This window comes from Myxocyprinus asiaticus, chromosome 2, assembly GCF_019703515.2.
Source record: "Myxocyprinus asiaticus isolate MX2 ecotype Aquarium Trade chromosome 2, UBuf_Myxa_2, whole genome shotgun sequence".
Lineage (NCBI taxonomy): Eukaryota > Metazoa > Chordata > Actinopteri > Cypriniformes > Catostomidae > Myxocyprinus > Myxocyprinus asiaticus.
This window is the reverse complement of record NC_059345.1, coordinates 10,676,897-10,697,470: the sequence shown is the minus strand read 5'-3', so window position 1 is coordinate 10,697,470 and position 20,574 is coordinate 10,676,897. Positions and strand designations below refer to the sequence as shown.

General features: G+C 36.1%; 2 protein-coding genes across 4 annotated transcripts in view; both read right to left on the bottom strand.

Annotated features, from left to right (window-relative positions):
- Nucleotides 1-3,456, bottom strand: part of dhx38 (DEAH (Asp-Glu-Ala-His) box polypeptide 38) — a 37,120-nt gene extending 33,664 nt beyond the window's left edge. The window contains exons 1-3 of one of the 3 annotated variants that reach the window (XM_051654442.1): nt 3,376-3,456; nt 962-1,056; nt 811-868 (exon numbers count right to left, since the gene is read on the bottom strand). The gene's annotated coding sequence lies outside the window, so the exon portion shown is untranslated. The remainder of the gene's footprint in view (nt 1-810; nt 869-961; nt 1,057-3,375) is intronic. The other 2 variants (XM_051654422.1, XM_051654432.1) reach the window with 2 other exon arrangements.
- An 814-nt stretch (nt 3,457-4,270) lies between these two features.
- Nucleotides 4,271-19,273, bottom strand: LOC127415732 (cytochrome b5). Its single transcript, XM_051654596.1, has 5 exons — nt 18,912-19,273; nt 8,077-8,205; nt 7,902-7,928; nt 7,712-7,743; nt 4,271-6,127 (listed from the first exon to the last, which is right to left on the bottom strand). Exons 1-5 carry the CDS (start codon nt 19,116-19,118, stop codon nt 6,037-6,039), a joined length of 486 nt encoding a protein of 161 aa, XP_051510556.1. The 5' UTR covers nt 19,119-19,273; the 3' UTR covers nt 4,271-6,036.
- Nucleotides 19,274-20,574: the final 1,301 nt, after the last annotated feature.

Sequence of the window (20,574 nt, the reverse complement as noted above, 5' to 3'; positions counted from 1 at the left end):
GTTAAGACTCTGGCGGTGTCTCAAAACTTAATGTTCGACCTACCTTGACCTATGATGGCTAAAATGCATTATTTTGATAGGCAGCTCACTAGCTTTAGGGGGGGGGGGAGACAGGAAAACTAGGCTATACAATGACCTTTGGCCAGGTTTAGGTGTCACCTTGTCATATAAATATGTTTAATATTAAACTATATCTATTTTGGTCTGCAGAACAGGTGAGTATCCAATGATGATAAATCCACACAGCAATAGATATTTAGCCATTTTACAACTCAAAAGGGGATGGCAAACTAGTTCCATTGGAGATACTATACTTTCAGTGGACCCTCACTTCCCTCCCGTTAGCCACAGTTATTCTTATTAAAACTGTAGTTACTAGGTATTAGCCACAAGTCATCAAAAAAGGTAAAGAAATTGAAGAAAATTATTATTATTTTTATATATATTCCTTTTAAATTTTTTAAGGAGATCCAATTTTAATGTGATATTGCCTTTCAGTATTACTTATAACTTTTGCAACTATGATTAGTGGTCGACCGATATATCGCCGAGGCCAATAAATCGGCCAATATTCGGAATTTATCATTACATTTTCCCATTTGGCCGATTTTTTTCTTGAGGGTGCCGAAAATTGCCTGCTTGCATGTGAAGCGACTGAGACATGTAAACTACCAGTCATGGTTCGTTTTGTTGTTACGTGCCATCGTATTACTACAATAATAGACCGGTGTGTAACACAGTGTCATTTAAATGATCTGCACTTCAGAGCAGCGGCAGACGCGTTTGAGCTCATAATATTAAAGTGCTCACCTGTTTCATTCTCCCTCTCTCTCTCCTCAACAATTTCCTGTAACTTTATCTGTCTTGTCTAATGATAAAAAGGCAAATATCAATAAAACTAATATCATATACCGTCTGCAAATATGCGCTTAACTCGTTTAAACAGATGTAATAAACCAACCTCACAAAACTTCAGCAGATCCAGCGTCCTGTGGAACGCTCATAAATCTTCCTCTGAAGCACGTATTCTCTCCTCAACAGTTCCCTGTAACTTTTCTAATGATAAAAGGCAAATATCAATAAAACTTGTATTACATACCATCTGCAAATATGCAGATATCTTGTTTAAACAGATGTCATTCACGAATCTCACAAAAATCCAGCATTTTCTTCCCGTCGAGCACTCATCTAATATCTTCCCCTGAAGTGCGCATTCTATCAGCCAGAATCAAAAACTTCAGGATCAGGATCAAAAGTTCCCCTGAATACAATCCAGCCCAAGGTAAAAGCGCTTCATGTGTGCTAAGTAAATGTCTTACTATGCACTGTATGTACAATTCGTTTTTTGTTTTTTTGGAGTAAATGCGATTGCTAACGTGGACATGCCATCCATGGTTGCTGGACTACTGTGTGTGCTTTTATTTCCTTCTTCCTAATATATTAACAATTTCTTCATGTGCAAATAAATTACTAAAATTTGATGACAAACAGAAATCTGAAGAAAATGCTAACATTTAAAATACAATATTATTTTTTAGTTTTGAGTGAATTTTAGTAAATATAGTGCTAAATAAGAGTTTATTATTATTTTTTTCGTTTATTTTTTTAATTTAATGTTTGTTATTTACTATATTAAATTGTGTGATATATCAGCATTGTCTCGGCCTATCGACCACCCTGCTCTCTGGATATTGACATCGGCCATTAAAAAACCCATATCGGTCGACCACTAACTATGATATTTGATAACCATGATTAATTTGCTGTAAGAATTAGACAGCATTAATAGGCTAACTGATCTGTTTATGAGATTTTGCTTTAAGATCAGAGAAGAGCTCTGTCAAAACAATGTAAACAATTTAATCTACATTCAAGTTCATTAACAGGACTGTATCCGATTTATAAACCGCTAACTGATATACAGTGTGAAGTCTTAAGCAGTCCCTCCAGGATTTTCTGATCGCAAGAATTCTTGCAAATTCAACCAATCACCGCTTTATTTGTGGCAGCTTGCAATTTATTATAATTTCCGCAAATTTTCCGCAAAAAACGTAAATCTGAGGGAATCCCATCGCTTTCCTTCATGTTCAACAGTGTCAGCGTCTCCATCTCGTCTCCTCCGCATTGTGCATTCAATATCGAAATCATTGTCTAAACTTTTGCGGAACCGTAGACAGCACACATACAGCTAGTGTTTAATCTTCACTCTGAGTGCTGCAAATGACCTGCGTTTATACAAAGAACCCCTAACATTCACTTAAAATCCCCATTAGTTGTGTAATAAAATGTGATTTGAATTTGAAGTGCTTAATACAGTAGGCTACGAATCTGAAAATAGCAATATGCTTATATGCTGATAATAAATGTTCATAAATGTTTGTTACTAAAATAAAAAAGTTCACATATATACATACATTGGCGACCAAACGTTTGGAATAATGTACAGATTTTGTTGTTTCGGAAGGAACATATACATTGTGATCAGTTGAATGCCACTTTGGTGAATAAAAGTACCAATTTCTTTCCATAACAGCAAAATCTGTAAATTATTCCAAACTTTTGGCCGCCAGTGTGTGTATGCAGCAACATATATTTCAAAATATGACAAAATTGTCATTTTCATACATTTTTTTTTTCAAAACATTTGTGGAATTTAAATTAATACATAAATGCTCTAATATATGAACTCTAATTGTATTTGTATATCAGATTATGTAATAATTGCAACAGGCCCAATTATTGAATCCTCATTCGTGTTTTTAGTTTACAGATTTATTGCACGTCTATTTTAAACTTAGAGAAGTTGTCTTGCATTGTCTGAGGCAGAAAATTAACACAAAAATAATTAAGGGTCTTCCAACACCCACAGGTTTCACCTAAATGTGTGGTATTTTTTGTGTAATTCGGTTTTATTTTATTTTTTATTTTTTTTATTTTTTTGCTAGCTAACTGCATAGAAAGTTATTGTGCACTAAAATATTTGCATGCAATTGCATTTATAATGTAATTAACACAATTACAGAGGTATATAATGACGATTTGTGAGTTTTCACTGCAAAACAACACCAAAAAATACCGCAAATTGCATCGCAACATCTGAGAAAAGACGCAGCAAATTCAGTCATTTTGGGCAGCAAAAATCGGGAAAATGTTCCGCGAAATCCTGGTGGGACAGCTTAAATACGCTGTAAATGTTTAGGCGCTATAGCGGAACTGCGGCTAGCGTTGAGGCTAGCTACTCACTAGCAACAGAGAAAAACGCGTGTTTTGCCTTTCACGCGTTATCCTCATCGTCAGAGATTTAAATTTTATAAAAACTATCACGCACGCTAAGATAAAGGTTATATTATATCGGATAAAAATGTAATTACTTACCTTGAAATGGATTAGCAGCAAACGTCAACAATGTGCACTGTAGGACGCCATTACTACCCCAGCATTCACAGTCAAGTGACGTCCTCTCCGATTCGCGAGATTCGAAAGAACTGAACAAATCTTTTGAACCGAATCTTATAAATGATTCAGTCAAACCGAGTGTCTAATAAAACATAGCGTTTGTGAATCATTTGACTGATTATAAAGCAGTAAACTGTTAGATTAGTGCAACTTCTGACACGATCTTTTCACAAACCATTCAAGCAAGTACTGACATAATCTGAATTAGAGTAGCAACATCAAAGTGGAACACATAAATGTACTATAATGCAGTGGTTCCCAACCAGGGGGCCTCAAGAGGACTTTAAAAGAATATTAAAATAATCTTAATTAAAATGCTAAAAAATATTTTATGATGTATGCCCACAAATTATAAACAGACTCTTTCTGAAACTTCTAGAATCAAAAATGATCCATGATTAATTATTTTTAATCAGACGCATCTAGTTTCGGGCAAGGGCAGCCTTCGAATATTGTCTTGGGAGAGTGGGGGTCCTTGAGGTCAAAAAGGTTGACCTCAAAACAAGCAAGTACAACACATGTTAATTACAACATGTTACATACCTGGAAATGGCCATTTTTGTAGTATTTTAAAATACATGTTGCATTTATGTTCAAGTATGTGACTTTCTTTATATCAATGAAAACCATACAGTATATGAACAGATATATTATATGTGTTTTGCATATATTGCCATATATAACAACTCTGCATGGGTCAGAAAGGTTTCCTAATTAAGCCTACTACCTGTTTTACATTCCAGTGCATGTTATTTTAGTGCCAAGCACAAAATACACAATATATTGACAATTATAATTCACAAAGATATTTGCATTTTTAAACATTTATTGAAACACAGCCGATTTTTTTATTGATTTTTTTAACACCCTGACATACCACAGATATTCTGAAGTGGACAGATAAATTATTTTTGATGAAATAGATAACATTTATCTCAGAAATATTAAAGGCCTTGAGCTATTTGTCCTGCTGTTGAACTAAAAGAGCAGAAAATGAGTCATACTATAAAAGTTTTTCCACCACTATATGTAAATTATAACAACTTTAGAATGTGACTGTATGAAAATATGACAATGTCGTAAAATCTACACATATAAAATGCACAAAAACATGAAAATTTGAAAAAGTTTTACACAAAGCTGGGCACATTGACTCGGCATGGCAGAAGAAGTATTAATCTGCACATTTCATGGTTGCAGGCATGTCAAATGATTTTAAAGGAAAACATGACACTCAAACACGACACATGACAATTTGGTAAATTCTGCATGAATATACAAAGAAAAACTATAACACCAAATCAGAAACAGGTTATATCATTCAATAATAACAATGCATGAGGATGACTTGAAAGTGTACACAGATAACTATACTGATTCAGAAATGCATTTGAATATATATTGTTTAACAATGATTCACTCGATGTGTTTCTTTAAGAGCTACCTGAATTAAATACAACATTGTTTGGAAAGGAAATACATTGAGAGACAGAATAACAAGAATAAAGTATTGAAAAAATGAACAAGAAACAGAACATGTTGAAGGAAAACATTTTGGTTTACTTGAGAACGTTAAAGGCAACACTTGCATATAATGGTTCATCATGAAGTGCCAGCAGAGCTAGAGAGTACATGCAAGTGCCTGCGTTGCTAACAATGACTTAATAGACAAGCCTATGCATAATAGTAATGAATATATGAGCAGATACTCTATAGACTGTACAACAGTTCAAGTATCAAACACTTACAATAATGTTCTCACCAACATTAAAACAAACTGCTTTCAAAACACATTTAAACATCTCCCAATAAATGCATAATTACAATTACAATTTCAAGTTTGCAGATACAAGTACCACATTATATAAATCTTCAATGTAAGAAAAGAGCCTACATGTCTAAAACTTTAAAGCACTCTCTGACTGTAACTTTGCAACAATTCTTACATTTCAGCAATTGCGTGTTGCCTGATGGAGGTGATATGACAATATTTCCTAGCTTTCATTAAACCATGTTGTATTTAAATTAGTAACTTTTTAAAAATAACATATGACAGGGCTATAGCATATAAGATATCATATGTAACAAATTAATAACATAGGACAGGGCTTCTCTTGTATACGCACCTCCCCGTCCTATCTCATCCCACTACGGAAGCTTGGATATCATTTGGTCAAAATCCTGACAAACATCAAATAGCAGCTATATCAAGGCTGTGGACAAGTGATTTGTCAAAATACCAGCTAATTAGGATCTATTGGCAAGAGCTGAACTATACCTGAAATTCCCAACTAATATGCTCTGGATTAACTTAAAGGATTTGAAATATTTTCCAAATAAATAAAAAAAAAAAAACAGTTACAGAATCTGATGGCAGAAAAAGTGACCTAGTTAAGAAATAGCATGAGTATATAAATTGCGAGAAGAACAGGCTATTAATCATGTTAAAATCTTCAGCTGGGTAGAAAGAAGAGAGGATAAGCAGGAGTTTAGAGATGAGTGAGTTTAGAGGCTCACTCTTTCAAATCAAGTCAAGGCCTCCAGACAAGAGAAAAATAGCTGTGAAAGATTAACATGAGTTCAGGAAGATTTATGCTCCAACATATAGTAACGATACATGATGCCCACAAGTGCAGCGGCTATGGCAGGAATTAACCAGGTGGTCCATGACCTAAGCAAAAACCAAATGGACAAGTTAATAATAGTGCTGTCAGTCGATTACATTTTTTAATCGTGATTAATCGCATAATTCTTTGTAGTTAATCGCGATTAAAACACAGGTTTTAAAAGTGCTGAAATTTAACTCTATATATATTTCTTTTCTTGACAAAATTAATTTATTTCCATTTTAGGAAAGGAAACAAACAATATGTAGCAATAAAATGCTTTATTATCATTTTCCAAACAAAGCCTTCCACAGTATAAAGATAAAAATGCACTAAAATAGCACCAATTCAAATAACATTAAACATCTAATTGGGAGGTTGACTAATTGAAAGAACTAGTCCCCACATAGGTTGCGTATTCATTGCAATGGGCATTAAATCCCTTAAACTCTCATCCTCCACAATATTAATCAGCTGGTAGACTGTGGCTATCTGCTTTGTTACAGCAATCGTGAAGCTGGGTTCATGATTCACGTCATGGCGGCAATGCAGCAAAAACGTCTCATTCTGCATTTTGGTGATAGTTAAGACTTGCCGTGCTTCTGTGGTAATTAAAACGTGCCTTACATACTTCTGAAAAATACTTTATATATATCACAAGACCCATCTGTGCTTGTTTTGTACGACAAATAGTGTTAAGAGGTCCTTTCTCCATCGTTTTATCACTGACAGGGAAGCGCTATCAGAGATACTTTTTTACTGAGATAACAACCTCCGTGGCTCTATCATAGAAGAGAGCGTAACAGTCAACTAGAATGTCTATGGGACTGCCTTATTATAATATTTTATGCTAAGCTTGTAGGCTCTCCTTGGTACTCCTTGGAAGGTCTCTGGCACTGTGGTGTGTGCGTCAGTGTAATGACTCCGGGCGGACACAGTACAAAGGTTCCGCCCTTCACACCAGTGTTTACGCTGTATTAACGGTAAATGCGTTAATCATGATTAAGAAAAATTAACGCGTTAAACTTTAATTAATCGTATGCATAACGTGTTAATTTTGACAGCTCTAGTTAAACTCAAACTCAAAATGTATGTAGTTTACACTTATGTAGTTTGGGAACTGTTGTTTATTCCAGGGGTTTTCAAAGTGGGGTCCAGGGACCCCAAGAGGGCTGCAGAAAATTGCTACATACGAGACATTAAGGTTTCATTCTGCTTTATAAAGACAGGTCGAAAATCATGAGATCAATTTAGATCATTTTATTCTGTTGACGGCCATAGTTTTAAACAGTAAGAATTAAAAACAAATCTGCATACAGTTCTGTGAATTTAAAAATAAATAAATAAATAAATAAATATAGATATAAATTATATTCATCTCTCCTTTCTTGCAACATACATACTTTCAAGGAAAGTATGGACTTCAATCTTTGTTTCGGCTTTAGTACAACACCAATTATTTACAACATGTCTATATCACACTTACTATATTTCGCATACAGTATAAATGGGTCTTAATAAATGAAAATATATAGCTGACTTTTATATTTGAAGAAGGGGGTCCTTCGGAAGGAGATTAATATTATTTGGGGGTCCTTGGCATCAAAAAGTTTGAAAACACATGGGTTATTCAGAATATAAATATTTACCTGGACTCCCTAGAAGTTGTGATGTAAACTTCCTAAAAGAGAAAAAGTGAACAAACTGCAGCTTAAGCATTAAGACAAGCACACATTAACAAATTGCAACCATTTTTACAACCATTTATGACATCTGATTTATTTTTGAATCAGCAACAAATATCAGTAAAGTTCTTTTTTTTTTATTTTTTTTTTTTACCTTCTTTGATTCTGTATTTCGATCATCCTAAAACAGGAAAAGGGAAAATTGGCTATGTTAAAGTTAACATATCAAGCATAATTTTAAATCTACACAGAAATATTTTCATGAAAATATCATGTCTTGTTAGCTAGAAAACCTAAGAAAAAACATCAGATAAAATAACAAAGACTACCATATGGAGTTCCCCAATATAATACTGCAGGAGCATCTCTCTGGCATCTGTGGAATGGCCCACATCCTCAAAACTTTCCGTTGCATCTGCTCCGGCTTGCTCCAGTAGAACTTCCTCACCTCCTGGATGCTGTGAAAGAAGAGAAAAGAAATGTTTTTCCATTACTATAAAAAGTATATGACCATGAATATTACATCACCAATTTAATGCCATGGTATTACCATGTTTTGGGGGTTGGGGGGAATGGTATATACCATTCTCATGGTATATTACAGTATATACCATGAAAATGGTACATACCATGAGAATATACCATGATACATGAATATGGGTCATTCTCAAAAAAATGTTGACTTAACGACTTAAAAAAAATAATAATTATATTTTCAATTCAGTTCAGTTTAGAGATATGGGTAAACATCTTCACATTATTTTGATTCCTAAAGGAAAGCTTGACTGTTGTTCTTTATTTTATTATTATTAAAATTAATATAACGAATGAAGCAAGGGTAGTAACACCAGTGACAAATTCTCTTAAAAGATTAATTCTCTAAGATGTTGTCAATAGCATTACAAAATATACACTACTGATCAGACTAAAATTAATAAATCATACCATTAAATACTTTTTTAATAAAAATCTTTCACATGAACATATACCCTTTGTCTCTTATCCTTAAGATTTCCTGTTTCATACCAAAAATTAAAGGATTATAACTTGACGAAAAACAAGGAGGGTCAAGTGTTTGGTATTATTTAAAAAAAAAAAAAAACGTACATTTTTTTAATGATATATATATATATAGATTATGATATATTCTGAGACTCTCAGCCTAAGAAATTGCTGAAAAAAAAAAAAAAAATGTACAACTTTTTTCTTATTTTTCTGATTTGACATTTTACACCTCAGGGTGTAAATAAGATGGCTCTGAAAAACTGCTTTTGTTTTGTTCCCAATCATGCCACCTGTAACTGAGTACAATGTTTGTGTTGATTCAACAAAGCAATCACAAATTATAGCATTACAAAAGTAATTGATCCTAGTGTACAAAAACTTTGTGTCCAAAAGCCTCTTCAAACAAATTAAAAATAATAATTGTTCATAAGAACTAATTACACATGCAAACACAACAATGTCTAAAGGTATAGCATAGCATAGCATGGCATGCAGACATTTTAGTAATGAATTGATTTTTCAGAATTAAGTACTATTTGAGTCATCACTGAGTCTGTGTCATGTACTTGGCGCCATCTCCTGGTGGCCATATGTAACAGTCACCAATCGCATGTTTCTCTGCCCAAATATGGATGACTTTTTGCACTGATCTGAACCTAATTTAATTAGTTTAGTGTTCCATGATGCTACATCATTTCCGCTGATGTCATCTGATCCAGGAAAACTAACGTGTTTTCAGCCAAATTGCAGGATGCCAGATTATGTGTGCACACTGTGCTTTGTGTCTATTATCTAATGATCTATGCATCCGATTACTTTGTGTGTGTGGGTCATTCGAAAGATAACTGCCTCCTCTTAAATAATGGCATGTGATATTTTGTTTATTTTTCATGAACTTATAAGTAGGGGTTCACCGATCTATTGGCCGATCTTCGTCTCAAGACTGTGATCGGCGATCGTGCCTAGAATCAGGACCGATCTTTTTTGCAGCACGTAGGGAATCACACATACACTGCTACTCTAATGAATGAGTGCTTTCTCAGCCCTTGATGCATGACAGTGTGGCCTCTGGTGGGTGAATTGTTGGCAATTCTAGGTATTCACGAATTTAAACTTTCAGACATGCTGTTATTCAGATGAATATGCAGGTTTGTTTTTAAAAATGTGTAAGAATTACACATGTATGAATATTAAATTGCCCATTTTCTAGAGTCATTACGGTAGTCATTCTGACTCGCTGCACTGTAAGCATGGAGAGGATAAAGAGACTGCAAACGGGTATAAAAACGTATTAAACAACAAATAAACATGTGTATACAAATCTGAGTATACATGATGTAACGCATTGTCGTGACAATTAGACGTTGTGTTGAACGATAGAGACTGTTTGAGCAATCATGAGCACTTTCAGCTGCACTCAGGGGTGGGTTTATGATTTCTGAGGCCTCAAACAACCGACCAACCCGGCGCCCCATTTCGAAAATTTTTGCTTAAATAATGACATGAAATTGACTGTACATTCATCCTATCAGCCGTTGTAGCCAAGTACATTCAAAATGTTTAATGAAATAAAATTATAGTTCAAGATAATTAATGCATGTTTTCCAGTTTTTCCACAATACAGCGATAAAAAAAGCGATATTTACCTACATATACTTTTACAAAACAAAAGTACTTTTTTTTTTTAGTGAACAGGATGTGCAAAACTACTTCACCCTGTACCATTTTGGAATTCCGTTGTTACAGTATATATTAATATTATAACCCAACAATTATTTATTGTTGTCCAGTTTGTCATTATAATATGATATAGTATTATTATTATTACTTTGAAAACTTGTTGTATACAATAGTAATATATTTCTGTCTTATTTACTTTCATCTGAGCTTATATTCAGACACTTCAGTGTATTGTTCATCATGTTGCAAAAGGCTGTATTTTATGTAAGCATTGTAGGCAACATTTGTAACAGTAACGATAAACACAGAAGGCACGGCGGCCCCTCAGCACACTAGAGCAGAAGGAAAAAAAAACATTGCCGTTTATCAAGCGCTGAAACTTTGCTTGGTGCAGAACAATCTGGAATAACATTAAACATTGTAACAGTCACCTCTGTGCAACCTGAACTTGTTCAGAATGTTAAATCTTTGTGACACCTGCACTAAAAACAATCTAGACTCAGCACAACAAATGAAACAGAACACAGGTGTCTTGACATGCATTTTTAAAACCTGAAGTTCTTTTTAACTTGACACAGTGTCTAAAAATGTGCCAGTCCTGCATGAGACACTGAAGAAACGGCAAGACGTGGTGCTGCAGTCAAGGACATTCATCCAGTGTGTGTTTACAAAGGAAAACAATGGAAAAACAGAGTAGATGCATGCAGAAACACGTTCAGTGTGAACGGCCCCTAACTCATCTGTTCTTGTGTATCTGTGAGTGAAAGAGCGTGGGCGAAACAAGTTCGGAATGCCTGTATATTCAGGGCCGTGGGAGGATGATTTATGTTGGGGGTGCTGTAGCGGGAGATTTTTGTGTGTACGTGAATGGTTACCAGATGAGCATGCAAGGGTGTCGATTTGGCTTGAAATTTAGGGGGGTTGCAACGTGAAGCATTTACATGTTTCCATTGATCATGGTATAAGTATTATTAAAACCCAATAAACTGTCAATTACAAAATTAAATAAAGAAATCAATTAATTAAAGATGTATAATATTATAAATACTACATTTAACTATGGCTAAAATGATTAGTTTAGATTAGTTTTCATGACATTTTACAGCAGACTTCTCTTATCGTCAATTTGAACGGGATTAAGCAATTTCTACTGCATTTACACTGCCATTTCACATTATTATCGGGACTGTCCCGATTTTATTGGGGCATCGGGCCACCCTGGGTTTTTAAGGGCCGCACATAGCACTGGCACAGACAAATAGACTTTACTTAATACACAGTGTGCAGTGGGTGTTCTGAAAATAAATTTTTTTAACGAGTTTGAGCAGGTTTCAACAAACGTTTTTTTCTTTTTTTATTACATGCATAACGTCACCTTGTAATATAACATAGGCTACTATATTACTGTAACAATCACTGTTAATGAACGAGCGCAATCGTTCAACTTTTCTGAGATTTATTCTTGGCAGTACAACAGGTAAGGGGCAACACGAAGCTAACGAACACTTCTCTCTCACACACCCCTGAGCGCCATGCACGGGCACACACAGCGAACACCCAGGAAGGGTGGCTTTCCTATTATCATCCAACACGAAAGCACAATCGAACTTAGTCAAAGCTTTTTTATCGTCATGTGTACAGAGTACCAAGTAAAATGTCATTCTTACTTGGATGCTTCTCGCAAAACTGAGACAACATGTATGTGCAAAGAAAGCAAGACAAATAAGGAGTGACAGACAGCAAATTTACATAAGCTTACAAAATAAAGCAATGTGCACAGAGAATGTGTAGTGCAAATGTGTATAGAGTAAAGGTTGATGGTAAGAGTTTTGAAATGAGTGCTAAATTATATTAAATATGTATGTGAAGGGGTCTATAAAGTTATGTTTTAGATGTAACAGTATGATTGAATAATCTTATGGCAGTGGGGTAGAAGCTGTTCCTGTATCTTGATGTGCGTGTGCTGATGAACCTGATCCGCTTTCCAGAGGGGAGAAAGAAGAAAAATGGTCATGCAGGGTGACTAGAGTTCTTCATGTTGCTTTCAGCTTTCCTGAGACAGCGTTTAGAGTGGATTTCCTGGAATGCGGAGAGACGTGTGTCTATTATTCTTTGAGCTGTTTTCACCACCCTTTGCAGAGACTCACACATTGAGACTCGAGTCACGACCAACAAACAGAGCCACACCCCCCACGACTTGATCAATACAACAGTTTCTATTATCCGAAATAACTTTTAATATGTGAAACTTTTTATGTTTCAATGTACTCGTGACCGCATTACCACCTCGGGTAATATCTTTCTTATTTTTTAACGTATCTCTGCTGTGTGTGATGCTCTCATGGTTTTTACTGCTTACCAGTATGTCACAATGACCTTTTGATATTGACAACAGAACTATTCATAACTGTTTCAAGACAAATAAATGTTAGCAATTCACAATTAATGTAATTTTAATGTGATTCTGGTAACTATAAAAAAGGTACCATTCAGAATGAGCTTTATTGTCAAGTGTTCTCACGTACAGAAGGAACTGTTTTTGTTGATAGGAGAAACAAGTGCACACAGAACATTACAGTCAGACACAGAATATATAACAAGGTAAGATTATAAATAGACATACAAATAATAGGACATAAAACAAAGAATGGCGTATGTACCTGTGCAAGTGGCAATGTATGCAGTTACTGAATGAAATATGTGTATTTACATATGTACATTTGCACTATGGGGGAGTCCTGAGGCAGTTTAATTGTTCATGAGGAAAATGGCCTTTAGGGTAAAAACTGTTCTTGTGCCTGGATGTCCTGGTGCTCAGTGCTCTGTAGCGCCGGCCAGAGGGCAACAGTTCAAAGAGGGAGTGGGCAGGGTGTGTGGGGTCCAAAGTGATTCTACCTCCACATTTCCTCATTCTGGAGACGTACAGGTCTTGGAGGGTGGGCAGGGGGGCACCAATAATCCTTTCAGCAGTCCTGACTGTCTGTTGTAGTTTCCTTCTGTCTGATTTGGTGGCTGAACCAAACCAGACAGTTATAGATGTACACAGGACAGACTCAATGACGGCCGATTAGAACTGTGTCAGCAGCTCCTGTGGCAGGTTAAATATCCTCAGCCGACGAAGGAAGGTGCGGGGGGAATTCTTCTGGGATTTCTTCCACCATCATCTCCACTGTTTTGAGCATGTTTAGCTCAAAGTTGTTGTGACCGCACCAGACAGCCACCTGTTCAACCTCCCTTCTGTTTGCAGACTCATCACTGTCGTGGATGAGGCCGATGACCGTGGTGTCGTCTGCAAACTTCAGGAGCTTGATAGAGGGGTCCTTTTCAGTGCAGTCATTCATTTACAGGGAGAAGAACAGTTGAGAGGGAGCACATCCCTGAGGAGTACCAGTGCTAATAGTGAGTTTCCCAGTCTCACTAGCTGCTACCTATTATTCAGAAAGCTAGTGATCCATCGACAGATTGGGGTGGGCACGGAGAGCTGGGTCAGTTTGGTTGAGAGAAGATCAGGCATGATGGTATTGAAGGCTGAACTAAAGTCCACAAATAGGGTCCCTGCATAAGTCCCAGGTCTGTCGAGGTGAAGCAGGATATAATGCAGTCCCATGTTGACAGCATCATCCACAGACCTGTTTGCTCGGTAAGCAAACAGAAGGGGGTCTAGCAGGGGTCCAGTGATGTCATTCAGGTAGGCCAAAACCAGTCTCTCAAATTACTTCATGTCCACAGACATGAGAGCGACAGGTCTGTAGTTATTAAATCCTGTGATTTTGTGATGATGGTGGAGTGTTTGAAGCAGCAGGGAACTTCACACTGCTCCAGTGATCTATTTAAGATCTGTGTGAAGATGGGGGCCAGTTGGTCAGCTCAGACTTTGACAGGCAGGTAGGGCTATATAAGTAAATACAGAAGCACTCTCATTGTGGAATAAGTGGAGCTGGAGCAAAGCTTGCATGTCAAGCGTCTTTAAAGGAAATACCCGGACATTACATCTTAAATGCAGTTATATTTAATGGGTTATAGCTTTATTAAAGTTCAAATAATACGGAAGCAGATCATGTAAATAAACTCTGAAACTGGCATTTTTCTGTGCGGTCAGCGCCTCTTCTATGAGTTGAGCAAAGTGTCCCGATCTAATGGGAAGAGACTGAAACTGCACCCAGCTGATGCACACTCTGTCGCGGGGACACTCATCCCTTGAGCGCGTGCGCTTGCTGCAGCTAGATTATAACATGATGGCTCATGACTTATTGAATCATAATAAATGTCACTGAGCATTTCTTATCCTGAAGAAGACTGGCAATACGCAGCTTTATTAATAAGAGAGAGTTTGTTTTTTTGTGAGTTAAAGATGGACTGAAGTGAACAGAAAGGTGAGAGGGTGGTCTTCGCCCCATTATACACTGAAAGAAAATACGTTTTTGATTTGGCTTGTTTTCCAATATAAATATCTAAAACTCCTTTAAAACAACGTACATTTTCTTTAGCAGCTATACTGCAGAAGTAAAAATTGTTATCTGAGAATGTTGAATATAATATTAAAAATACAAATATTTTAAATCCTTTAAAAAGATGAATTCACCTGAGAAGCAGAATATAAGATATTTGGAAAAACAAAAAAGTGGAAACAAAAATCCACATCTAGGCACTCTTGTGAGGTTTTAAGTTAAAAAGCCTTTATTGTGAATGCTACATATTATAAAAGCACCAACGCATATCGGCCCAAACAGGCCGATTAAAGCAAGTCTAAATATCTTATGTTGCTTCAAGTAAATGTATCTTGTTTTAAGGATTTTTAGACTATTTTAAATGGAAACAAGACAAAATAACACTTGATAACAATAGGATTTTTTGCAGTGGATTTCTTTACTGAATTAAACTTAAGTTTTTTCCCTTTAATTCAGTGAATGTCATTTAGAGATATTTTTAAAAGATGATTTTGTACTCTTTATTGTTAGTAAGCACGTTTAATACAACCTTTTAAGTCAGGGCACAAGCTGAATAATCAGTTAAGAGCTAATGATTAATCGTTGCAATAATCGCAGAATAGTTGAATAATCCTTCTAATAATCGTTATATTAATCAATTATCAAAATAATCATTAGTTGCAGCCTGACAGGCAGGTGAAACACCATCTGGGCCTGAAGTTTTCCTACTCTTTTGTTTCTGAAAGTCCCGGCACACATCCTCCTCACAGACCATAAGTGCAAGTTGAGTAGCAGGAGGGGGAGGAGGGGGGTTCCAGGAGGTGTTGGTGTTTGTGTGAAGTGATGATCAGAGCTGGGGAGGGGTGTGAAACTAGGCTTTTCAAACCTGCAGTAAAACACATTCAGGTCATCAGACATTTGTTGATTCTCTACAGAGTGAGGGGGAGGTGTCTTGTACTTGTGATGCTTTTCAGGCCTTTCCACACAGATGCAGGATCATTGGCTGAAAACTGGTTTTTCAGCTTTTCAGAGTAGCTTCTTTTAGCCACTCTGATTTTCTTAGTGTGTTTCTGGCCTGGTTGTACAATATTTTATCATTATCATTCATTATATTAGTTTATGCATTAGGTATCATGAACAAACAATGAACAATATATTTTTACAGCCTTTATTAATTGTAATGTTAGTTAATAAAATTACAATTGTTCATTGTTAGTTCATGTTAATTTATAGTGCATTAACTAATGTTAACTAATACAACTTTTGATTTTAAAAATGTAATAGTATATGTTGTAACTAACATGAAGTTCATTAGTTCATGTTAACTACAGTAATGTTTTCGGTTGTAAAATAATGTTAAAAAAATACAAAAGAAGTCCTGCCCCAATTCATAAAGTCACAAGTATTAAGTGGGTGCGTCGATTCAATTCAAATAGATCAAAGAAGACAAAAAGGAATCTGCAAACCAGGCCATAAAAGTTGCAAAGTTGCAATCATGCTCGGATTCGGACCACAGCAAACGTGCCCAGTGTGAAAACCACCTTAGTGTTAAAAAAATCAGAGATCGGTATCGGCCTCAAATTTCCAGATTGGTGCACCACTAGTTATAAGTGAAAATGCGGCATATAAGCAACACCTGTTCACATTAAAAATAAATGTCAAAGACTTAGCTATTACTCGCTATATTTTTGTCTGTGAGTAAATCAAATAGGCTGGTTGTATTCTACTCTTTGAGGGCTTTCCAAAGGCATATGACACATGGCGATTCGATGAATTTGATGTTTTTACTGATTACAATAATATATACAGTGCAAAATGATTAATAAGTTATCAACACGGAAAACTTCTGATTTATCTGAAAATTTCAAAGCACTTGTTCAACTTTGGTCAGAATGCCTTGTAAAGTAGAGCTTCTAAGCTTTCAAACATTACCTATTTTGTGTTGGTCAAGACTGTAGTTATTAATATTTTGATATTTGATACATTACCACTCGCAGGCCCAGGGCCCATCCGAGCTTCAAGTGTTAAAGGGGTCATGATATGAGGAATCAAATTTTCCTAGATCTTCTGACAGATCTTTTGACATGTAAAGTTAATTGTACTATAAAAACATACTGTAAGTTTCAGAACTCAAAACTTCCTCCTTACTGCAAAAACAGCATTTGTTGAAACCAAGCTGCCAAAACGACTCGTTCTCAACTTCCTCCACATTGTGATGTCACACTGTGGTAGACATTTGCATCTGACTGCCTCCACAACAAACACATCAATGCCTACATTACCTTTAATTACTTCCGTAGCCTACCCAGTAGCGGTGAGCAGTGAGATGGCAAGTAGAGAGCCAATCATAAGAGTGAGAGTTTATGGTCAAGTCTTAAAGGAGAAGCAGCACCAGGGGGCCTGGGTAGCTTAGCAAGTAAAGACGCTGACTACCACACCTTGAGTCGTAAGTTCGAATCCAGGGCATACTGAGAGACTCCAGTCAGGATTCCTAAGCAACCAAGTGGCCCGCTTGCTAGGGTGGGTAGAGTCACATTGGTCACTATAATGTGGTTCTCGCTCTCGGTGGGGCACGTGGTGAGTTATGCGTGGATGCCGCAGAGAATAGCGTGAAGCCTCCACTAGGTCTCCGCGGTAATGCGCTCAACAAGCCATGCGATAATATGCACGGATTGACTGTCTCAGACGCGGAGGCAACTGAGATTCGTCTTCTGCCACCCGGATTGAGGCGAGTCAATATGCCACCATGAGGTCTTAGAGCACATTGGGAACTGGGCATTCCAAATTGAAAAAAAAAAAAAAAAAAGAGCAGCAGCACCAAAACAGAGGCTAGGTTTTTTCAGGCAGTTGACTAATTTAAATATTTTCCAAGAAAAAAAATAAAATAAAAAAAAAATAAAAAAAAATACATTGTAAAACAATACAGAGCCAAACCATTTCATATTATTTAAAAAAATGTTAGGTTACAGAATGATGTCTTTTAAATTAGGTTTCTTGACTCTTTGAAATCTTTTTCAGGACTGAAAAGTCAAGGGACATATTTTGATAAAGACCCATATCGTCAAGTACCATGGTATTACAGTATTGTTAGGAGTTTAAAAAAAAAAAAAAAAAAAAAACTGAGCAAAAACACATTCCTCAAATCAAATATTATATGATTGCAGATTTTCGAAATAAATCCCAAATGTTTCATTAAACTTTTCAAATAATTGATCAGTCGCTGCTAAATAAACCAAACTACATATCCCATAATTCCATGCAACGCTGTTACAACATTCAACCTCGTAACTGTCTCTTTACACAGTTTAATGTTACACAACGGTGAGAAAGCATGTTGCCGCACTGCTGACACAATTAATTTGTCTTAAGCCTCGTTTACAAAACACATTCGTGAACATTACATTTTCAAATGCAAGTGTTTATGGCCTCTACATGAAACAATCGATCACCGATCTGCTCGATTTTACATGAAACACCTTGACATTATATCATTCCAAATGAAAACCGGAGCTTGACTACATAAAACTCGCCACAAAGCTGAGACGTGCTAAATAAAACGCAAACACTTAAGATAGTCCCATAAATGAAACCCGTGTATAATAAATAGCAGGAAGTGTTCAATGAAATGTGACAGCTGGACACGATCAGGCTAGCAGGGAAGCTATTTTGCTAATACTGGTTATGCACATACTAACCTGGTCTGCACTGCAATACCTTTCGATTTTTTATTTTTTTTAATTTTTTTTTTATAGCAAACATCAGCAAATATTGTTAGGTTGACTTGCACTTAAATGCTTTAATCATTTAAAGTGACATTTACTTAAATAAATATAGTATGCTAACTCACTGATTTAGCCCACAGAAACTTCGGGCTGCTATTATCTCTTAAACACGATCCTGTATAGGGAGTAATAAGCAGTGGTGCAAACGGAAGATATATAAATAGGAGAATAATGAAACCATGCATGATTGAGTGTAATAGAGTTAAACGGTATGTACTGTAGTGTGGAGGACAGCAAGGTACTCGCTCTCTCTCTCTCTCTCTCTCTTACCTCCTCCATGAAACTTGTGATATCGTAAACTTTATCGTGGATAATGAGCCATGGGTCTTTGCTCATGTTATGGGCTTGCACCTCCTCGCGTGTGTAGTACCTCACGCCGTTCTCCTTTTCATCCCTCATGTCCTGGTAATCGTTTCTATTCACGGAGCTCTCTGTTTCTTCTCCCATTTTCAGCAGGTATCGGTCGCTTTGCTGCATGAACTCAATGAAATCCAGTGCTACCCGTGATAGTTTTGCTTGAAGTTGGTTATCTGAATTACAACCGGACTTGTCCCGTTCAATTCAATTTCATGAACGAGAATGATACTATCTAGTCACTCCAACCACATATATATCAGTGTGTTATACGCATATTGTCGTTACGTTGCATAACAGTAAATGTCCCAAATACACTTTTTTTTTTTTGACTGAATTCTGTTTATCAACAAATGCATTAAAGTTAGCTATTAAAAAGTGGAAAAGTCTTAACGTGTAAATTCAAGGGACTGTTAAAAAAAAAAAAAAAAGTTTTTATAATTTTTTATAACTATATAGTTAAAAGATGGGCTGAAACCTCACTTCAAATTCCTCACAAAAATGATCTTGCAATACTCCGTGTAAACCAAACTAAATAACATATGGAGAGAAAATTTTGCAATGACCGAATGCAGAGTTTTCATCCTGTGTTCGGTGGAGTGCAATTCCCTAATATTTCTTTATATACAGTACTGTGCAAAGGTTTTAGGCACTTGTGCAAAATGTTGCATAGTGAGGATGTCTTCAAAAATAATGCCATAAATAGTTTTAATTTATCAATTAATGTCATACAAAGTCCAGTAAACATACAAAACCTAAATCAATATTCGGTGTGACCACCTTTGCCTTTAAAACAGCCCCAATTCTCCTAGGTACACCTGGGTTGTTGGCAGATACAGTAGGATGTTCCAAGCTTCTTGGGAATTCGCCACAGTTCTTCTATCTATTTAGGCTGTCTCAGTTGCTTCTGTCTCTTCATGTAATCGCAGACTGACACAATGTTCAGTGGGGGGCTTTGTGGGGGCCATGACATCTGTTGCAGGGCTCCCTGTTCTTCTATTCTAATCTTTTCTATTTGCAAAAGTAATGTTTGGGAGTCTAACATTTTAATTTCTTATTGACACACTAAAGCTGAAGATATAAATAATCATCTTAAAACAAATGTTTTAGTGAAACATCTTAAGTGCCTAAAACTTTTGCACAGTACTGTATATCTAATCAGTAAGTTATACGTAATAAGCACCATGTGTACTGTGCTGATATGTGTTTACAGAACACAGATAAAACGTAATTAGTCTCATCAGTGAAATGATGATGATAGATGCAAGCAGCAATTAACATGGTCCAAGTAGGCCTACCATTTAGCCCATAATACAAATTCATCATTACAAAAGTTGTAAGAATGTAACGCAGCTTTTAGACCAAGTAAGAAGCAAGTCAGGGAAAGTTATGTTTGCCAGCTTAAGTAGACAGAGTATCTTCAGGGACTCTATTTCCTTAGTGAAAACCAAATTCTTCAGGTGTTGTCTGGCACACTGAAAAAAACAAAAAAAAAACATTTCAGTCTGATTTAAAGATTTACACATTGTAACTTGTTTATTCACGAAGGACGTGGATGGCCTTGTGTTTTCAATTGTTT

Bases quoted from the DNA above. Each gene is read 5' to 3' on its own strand.
- LOC127415732 (XM_051654596.1), bottom strand. From the start codon at position 19,118: ATGCAGCAAAGCGACCGATACCTGCTGAAAATGGGAGAAGAAACAGAG. The intron at 7,929-8,076 runs GTAGTCTTTGTT...TTCCTGTTTTAG, and splicing joins ATATTGGGGAACTCCATATG to GATGATCGAAATACAGAATC. The intron at 6,128-7,711 runs GTAAATATTTAT...GTTTTTGCTTAG, and splicing joins ACAACTTCTAGGGAGTCCAG to GTCATGGACCACCTGGTTAA.